Here is an 8,071-nt window from a genome sequence, read left to right on the forward strand (position 1 = left end):
TGGTGTGTTTGTTATCTGTATTATTATTTTTACGATAGTCAATGGCGATAGTTGTGTAAGCCCTCAATACTCAAGGCAATATCTTACGTTTTGTCATATCCAGTTCCTTTGAAATCGAATGTGTTTTTTTCAGTTCCATTTTAATATGCATATATAAATATTCTCCACTCCCCCCTCCTCCAAATGATCGAACTGACAATGTCTCTGCTTCACGTAAGAACAACTACAGTTAATACTTCATGTTGTTTTTTTGTAGGTGACGTAATTTGCTCAAGTAATGTTAGATCCATACTACCGAATGATTAATGGTTTTAAAGTTTTAGTTGAAAAAGAATGGTTGTCCTTTGAACATCGTTTCTCACATGGCTGTAATCATACACATTCAACGCAATCAAGTGGATTCACGCCTGTTTTCTTGCGATTTCTTGATGGCGTCCATCAGGTTATCATTATTTCTTAAAGTTATCTTAAAAAATTGGAGTTGAGATGGTCCTGTGTCAGTCGTCTGAGTATTGTGCGAAATGTTTTTTTTTATATTACTAAAAAAAACGTTTGACAAAAGCTTTGAGTTAAGCATTAAATTTTTTTTGAAAACTTTATTCGATCAAAAATTTTAGTCATGAAGTTAAGGCGCTTTTCTCGCGATAAATTTGAAATATACATTTAACTCTTAGAAGCAACTCTTTCGTGGTCATTATCTTTAAAGTTTTCTTGCATTATAAGACTCAATAAACCCCTCAATGACTATTTCAATATCTTGTTAAATATCAAACTTTTTAAAGTGCATAGATCAGGTTCAAAAAATAACTTCTCTAGATAGTTGAATTCATTTTAAGAACATGTGCACAATATTTTTTAATGCTCTTTTCGGGCCTAGAAATAAGTTACTCATCGCCATCAGTGACGCACTTAGGAGAACACGCTCGTTTCGTAAAGTAAAAACACCGTATATTATTAAAGAATTTTGGTGGGAAATGTTTAGATATCAATTGTCTCCCATCTTTTTTATTTGCTATAATTCAAAATTAAAGATAAAGTGACTTAGTTATTTGTTCATATTGTTTGTGTTCTTAATTACTTTTTTTATTTTTGCATTTAAGTTTAGAAAAATTACTCACTATCCTTCGAATTCAACGAGTATTATTTACATTTCCTCGCCTATCATCATGTCTCCATGCGTTTTCGTACGTTTTTACTGGATTCAGAGCACGAACGTGTGCAAATGGGTTGGCTATCAGATGCTGAAAAGAAAGATGCAAAGACTTCTAAATCTCACATAAAAAGTCCTTGGGATTACATCGACATGCTACACAAAAAATCATCATTATTTTATAATTTCAAGTTTTCGAAAGAACATTCTGAAAAGGTGAGTTGTTGATTTGCAGCCATATTTTAGCAAATCTTTGCTGCAACAATTCGCATGCAATACAATGAAATTACCTGCATGCTTTTCGGTCATGTAGTTGTGTAATCACTGTCAAATTGATTTAAAACAAGATCAAAGAAGAACAGGCATTTAACTCAGTTTATTTTTCAACAGACGCTTTGTATATCTTTTATCTAACACGTTTATTGGTTAAACTTGTAAACTTCATTTAGTAAATCCTAGAATATCCTTGATTTGTTGTGTTGCTCTTAACGTGACTTTATTAGATTGTAAAACCCATTGAACTAAATAGAACTGTAATGTTACTTTCCGCCAAAAATTTAAAGCCAGCAATTCAACTAGTCCCAATCCTTCCACGCACGGTCCATTTACAGTGATAAGCTATCTGGATTTCACCAACAGAAACGCCTGTCCGAGAGTAAAATTTGGTAGTGTCAATGGTTAAACCTGAATATTTTTCTTTTCTAGACAAATACGAGGACAAATACGTATGTCTGTGTATAATTATATTGTGCGATGTTTTTAATGAGATAGAACAAAATTTGAACAAAATTTGTTAGTGTAAATAGAAAGGTTTGATTATAAATTGGAACGAAAAAAATATTTTTGTTGTTAGAATTTCGCTCACAAACACAAAAATTATAATTTATTGAGCACCTAAAATATGTTTACTAATTCACAAGGACTCGTTTACTTTATTTTTTCTAGAAGATTTTCTTCTCGTAAACCAGATTTAATTCATTATTTCTAAATTCCCAGGTGCTTCGTCCTCATTGCAACGTTTGCAATCTAAAATTATGGAGTTACTTTGTTTCGGAGAATGTCTCCACTTGTCCAGAGTTTGATCAAGAAGTCATAAATGAGACAGAAACTGCTGCCGAGGAAGGACAACAGAAGTTAGAAGACAAGTACGATGCCAACAGGTATAAATAAGATATTGCGTTAAGAAGTAAGCGCGTTTCCGTTTATAATTTAGCAAAGTACCTCTACGATTTGCGTGTTTCCATTTGAAAATTATTGAGTACTTTAGTAGTCAGGATGTTTCCATTTAAACATTATGTAGTGCTTCCATTGTTAGCATGTTTCTATTAAAAAATAAGTTTAATGCCATTCGTAGCTTGCATGCTTAATTTTTTGTTGCAAACTTTACTATAAGTTTGAAAAAGTGATTACAATATTCAACCATGCAAAAATTTTAGAATAAAATAACTAATGCTTCATATTGTTTACTAGACGCTGTCGAAGTGGTATGTTTGCTGGATCGGTTCATTGTGACAGTAGTAGCTGTGCATATCATTTGTACGAATATAATCGCATCGAAGAAGATACTGGCAAACACGCAACTCGTTGGAAAAAAATATGGGAGCGTTTGGAACAGCCTAAAATAACGAAAACGGTATTTATAGCAAATATACTTTCATTGTGACGTGTTGTTTTACTTTTTACTTTGTAGACATTAAGTAAACGTCATTCACTGGATTTTTTGTAAATGGCTTTTGAATATCATATTTTAGGTCTCATTTAGGAAGCATAACTAATTTTTGCTTACTGACGTGTGTGCATTGTGCGTATAAATACCATCACAGACTGGAGTGTATGCATTGTTTGAATACCAGGCTGAAGTGTGTGCATGGTATGAATACCATTGCAGACTGAAGTATGCGAATGGTATGAATACCATCACAGACTGGAGTATGTGCATGGTATGAATACCATCACAGACTGTGGTGTTTGTCTGGTACAAATGAACACCATAACTGACTGGCATTTTTTCTTTACAGTTTTTAACATACAATGAAGAACTTTCCAGAGTCCGTAGTGGTGTACTACACAAACGAGATACGATGGACATAATACTTGAGGTAGTATTTTTGATTCTTTTTCTTTATGATTAATTTATATTGATTGTAGATAATTTATAACTTCAATGACCATTTTATGATTACGTGATCTTGAATCAATATTCTCGTTCATGCAATATACTCGTTCTATTTTGTGATTTTTGATAAAATAATTTCTATATACAAAAAGACTTATGTATTAGTTTGGTAACTTATAAAAATGCACTTTTTTAACATTTAGTTTTGCATTGCTGGTAGCACTTATGCATGAAATTCATTGTATTCATGTTTTTTGGAGTATGTTGTACTCTTTAAGAACTAGAAAACACTTTCTGAGTTTCTAGAGAGTTTTAGAAACACGTGATTGGGAGAAACAATAAATTACATGGCAAAGAGGAACACGAAGTGCGTGTGTAAAAATTTCACGAGTGTTTGTATATAAATCGATAGGAATAGGCAAATATTTTTTTGTATTTTCTTTATGAAATAACGTTTTAAGAAGAATATAAAGTCAATGAATTCTTGAATTTTAATAACATGTTGTTTATATTTTTGCCTTGAAACTTTCCACCCTAACCACGCAGGTTTTTCAATAATTTTGAGAAACTGAAGCTCTCGTGCAATAAAGGGTTTTAGAGACACGGTTTTTTCGAGCATTGCACTTATCAGCACCCGAGTTTTTAAAAGTTTTTTTTTACACAATATGAGATTGGTGTCATGCCGCCATTTTGAAAGATTCTCGAACACAGTTTGTATAAACTTTTAATGTCTCTGAATTCTGATTTTTTGATAAAATCTTGAAAAGTAGTCAGTTAATGCATTACTTTAATCTTCATTTAATTTCTTTTTACTGAAATGGAGGTAAAATTAAGATCTTAATGCTGGAACTTTTGTAAGTGACTTACCTTGTGGCGGCTCACTTCACATGACAACACACCATTTGTACTGGTTTCAGTAAATAATTTGTTTTGTTTAAATTTTCATAATACGTTGATTCCTTTTTTGCGTTAGTTAGGCTTTCCATGCGTGTTAAGATCTTAGCTTTAAAAAAATGTCAACATTGTTGTGTGTTGCGAAGAACAGACAGTAATTGCTAAAATTTGTAATTCAAAATTATTTTTACAACTTTTGCTGCGTATTTATACCTTTGAAGTAGAGATTAACTTTGATACTTTTATAAGATGACATTGTAGAAACTGATTTCACTTAGTTTCTTTTAAAGCTACATACTATGTGACAGATGTTACTTTTATATTTCAGGGGAAACTTCAAATCGAAGATTACAGTAACCAAGGTTTTTCACGACCTCATTCATTTGAACCTCACAGTTTCTTTACGCCAACCAACTGCGATTTCTGTCTACAAGTGATATGGAATATTGGAAAAGGAGGTATGGTTTGCTGTGTATCTATCTATCTATGATGGCCTTGCAGTTGACTTTCCGTTGCATCTATAAACACGCTTCTTTATCTTGTCTACTGTGCAAAGTTTCTATGGAAATTCTGCTAATAAAATTTTACAACTAGCAAAGCTTTATAGCAGAATGCACGTGCGTTCATGTTAGTTAAATATACCCCTAGTATAAATTTAATTTTGAAATGAAAGTGAAACAATCGCAGCCAGACAATATTTTTGTGCTAGATTTATGATAATTATTATGTCATAGGACTGATAATTTATTTCATGATGATTGTGACGCCGCTTTTGTCTATCATGAATTCCAATGAGTGTGTACCGTTGATAATTTAATAATTTAAGAAATTTATTCAAGAAGTCCATCCAAAATAGATTAAAATGGCTTGGCTCGGTTCTGGCATCTTGATACCCAAAAACTGTTCACCACGCGTCGTAGTTATGCTAACGTTTTGTGGAGAGATTTTGGCTCCTGCCACCAAAAATTTTTTTGTATTTTAAAATGTGTTTTTTGTAGGATTCAGATGCACAGAATGTGGATACAACTGCCACGAGAAATGCTTATCACGTGTTCCTAAAACGTGTCCTAATTACAAGAATCTAAAAGACCAGAATGATAGCATGCCATCTACTAGTAACAAAAGCTTACACGAGGTACAATATAGTACACTTGTGAACTTCTATTATTGATGTTTGTTAATTGCAAGCATTTTCCTTCCCTTTTAAAGTTATAATTATATATTATGTAAAGAAAGAAGATATTGATAAGTTTCGCTTTATATTACTCAGTTATACCGCATTAAGCTTTAGTTACACTAGCCAAAGTGATTTATCATGAATTAGTCATTTGAATAATCTTTATCATTCCATAGTCTCCAAGTATGAACAAATCTTCGAAATTTGTTTGTGGTTATCTATGAAAACGAGGTGCTTTATTCAAACAATGGAAGCAACGGTATTTTGTATTGGATACGGAAAGACATCAGGTAATGTTCTTTATTGGCTATTTTAGCGAACGATATTTTGATGGAATGTGATAATGAAAGGTGGAAAACGGTGTAAAATAAAGCTTCAGATTGTCAATGTGTACTGGTTTGTGTTAAAAATTACTATAGAAAGGTTAACTTTGTTGTTTCTTACCATAAATTTGTGCCTATTTGATTTAGTCCAAATAATACTTTGCGATACCTTATTTTTGTGATTTAACGTTAAATTTTTATTGTTCTATTTGTGACATCACGTTAAAAGCAAGAGTAACAAAAAGTGCATTTTAAAAATCGTTACATTACTGACAGAGCATGGAATTGTTAACAAGAAGTTCTAAGAACGGGAGGTCCATGATTTAAAGCTTTCGACTTTTTTGATGGTGAAAATCGCAAAGTTTAAGCTGTGCAAATTATTCGATGCACTTATTTCTAGTTCATTGCAATTTGCTGTCCTTAGCTGTAACATTTTACGATGTCTATGTTTTCACAAATTAATTGGTTTTGTAGCTTCCTTACTATGATGAAGTAAGCGATGTTCATTGTCAAGGTGTTGTCAACTTATCTGAAATTATTTCATGTGAAATGTCACCTTGAATTGTAAGTTTTATTTCCATATTTTGCTCTATAGTCTTATTTCTTCCATGGTTTTGACGAGCTTTTAAAACAATGCTCTATTGACTTTGGTTGCATGACTGAGAAAAACGACTTTTCTGTTAACTTTGGGTTTTTTGGAGTGGGTGTTGTGTGTTCCAAATTAAAACTTCTACTGGGATATTACCTTAAGAGCAAATGTCTTTGTGCACCAGCTTGAATGAATTGAAATGTTTTAAGCTTTTTTGGTATCTGTAGAAAGGATATTTATTTCAGTATATAAAAATTAATAATATAAATTAAGTATGGAACACGTTGCAATTACGTATTTAATTCTACGATAAAACTGTAAACATGATTACATGATTGTAAAAGTGCTGTTATTGTATCGTCGTGTTGTTTTTTTTGTAAAAATTGTGAATTACATTGATATTTTTAGCAAACGAGAAGCAAGTTTTATTCGACGTAAGTAAATATATTTGTGTATCTTTCATCGCTGTGTTGTTTGTTTCAAGCTTCAAGGTGCACTAAATCATCACGAATTTTGATTGGTTTAAATTATTGTATGAAAAACCATTTGGTTAATCGTGCTTGTTATTTTCTGTGAACTATGTAAGCGTGGCTAGCATTAAATAATGGTAATAAGCTATTATATGGACTTTTAAATTTTCCCTGAAGCTTAAAGATGATCCTTTCTTTCCACTTTTAGTTGATTTAGCTTGACATTGAAAAAGCAATCTAACATTTTACGCTGATAACATTGAACCCTGTTTCTAAAACTTTGAAATAAAACCGATGTAAACAATCATGCATGTAAAATACTTATTCTTCTTAAAGACTACTCTCACTGTCTTATATGCTTCTATAGCTTCGTACAGAGAAACGATTGTATAATTTGTATGATGCGACGAAGGAAGAAGCCAAGAAATGGATATCTAAATTACAAAGCTTGGATACGTAGAGCTTCCACGTTCCAATCAGGGATTTCATTATAATCAAAAGAAATGTTGTGCATATGTGAAATATTTTAACATTTTAGAACGCATATTTAAGGTAATTTATGTATGTATTTTAATTTTTTTAAATAATAGTATCATTTTAAGACACGCACACGTTTCAAATTATCATGACTGAAATAACCAATACGAATTTTCGTAGTATTTCCACATGTTACAAAAATAGTGTGACACCAGTTATAATCACTGAAGCAATTTATTTCTCATCGATCGCGTAATATAACAATAAGAGTCTCAATACTATCAAATGGTAGGCTAACAAGCTTAACTTATCTGCTCTGTCTGAACACTACCCCAGTCTAGAGTACGTGATTCCAACAATGATTCACAATAGTTTTTCCAAACAGATTAAAGGTACAGAAGCCAAAAAGGCTTAGTTGATGTCTCCAAGACTTGTAGGGTGTTGTTTTGGCAAAGTACACCACCGTATAAGTCATCTTCAATTTGCTGTGCCTCGTAAATTGTCCTCAATATCTTGTACCCTGTAAGTTGTTCTCATGCAATATAGTTAAACTACTTATATATATATAATAAAGATGCCACAATAAAAACCAGAATAAAACCTTCAGTGCAGTTCTATAAAATATGCTCACGCATGCAAGAAAGCTTCTAGATTATCTTCTAATAATGACTATAGATTTCTATTGAATTACCTGGATGAGGAAAATGTCTTGGATGCAGCTGGTCAAAATATAATGGAGGACGTGAAGACTCTCGTTTGCATTGTGGTTGTAGAACATACTTCGTATTAGGGAAGCTAAATAATATGAAAAGTCGCTGGGGGAGGTAGCGTTCTGTCCTTTTAGCAAAATTTTAGGAAAATTGCATATTGCTCAT

General features: G+C 32.1%; 1 protein-coding gene across 1 annotated transcript; it reads left to right on the forward strand.

Annotated features, from left to right (window-relative positions):
- Window positions 1-262: 262 nt before the first annotated feature.
- On the forward strand, window positions 263-7,328 carry LOC124455805 (myotubularin-related protein 5-like). Its single transcript, XM_047006424.1, has 10 exons — window positions 263-442; window positions 1,101-1,366; window positions 2,147-2,310; window positions 2,621-2,783; window positions 3,169-3,249; window positions 4,489-4,618; window positions 5,159-5,295; window positions 5,514-5,627; window positions 6,658-6,683; window positions 7,087-7,328. Exons 2-8 carry the CDS (start codon window positions 1,175-1,177, stop codon window positions 5,559-5,561), a joined length of 915 nt encoding a protein of 304 aa, XP_046862380.1. The 5' UTR covers window positions 263-442; window positions 1,101-1,174; the 3' UTR covers window positions 5,562-5,627; window positions 6,658-6,683; window positions 7,087-7,328.
- Window positions 7,329-8,071: the final 743 nt, after the last annotated feature.

Source organism: Xenia sp. Carnegie-2017, unplaced genomic scaffold, assembly GCF_021976095.1.
Source record: "Xenia sp. Carnegie-2017 unplaced genomic scaffold, XeniaSp_v1 HiC_scaffold_4, whole genome shotgun sequence".
NCBI lineage: Eukaryota > Metazoa > Cnidaria > Anthozoa > Malacalcyonacea > Xeniidae > Xenia > Xenia sp. Carnegie-2017.

What these genes read in the sequence shown, in the direction of transcription:
- LOC124455805 (XM_047006424.1), top strand. Translation starts at nt 1,175, where the DNA reads ATGCGTTTTCGTACGTTTTTACTGGATTCAGAGCACGAACGTGTGCAA. An exon ending in GACAAGTACGATGCCAACAG is followed by an intron (nt 2,311 to 2,620) that starts GTATAAATAAGA and finishes ATTGTTTACTAG; the next exon opens with ACGCTGTCGAAGTGGTATGT. An exon ending in ATGGAATATTGGAAAAGGAG is followed by an intron (nt 4,619 to 5,158) that starts GTATGGTTTGCT and finishes TGTTTTTTGTAG; the next exon opens with GATTCAGATGCACAGAATGT.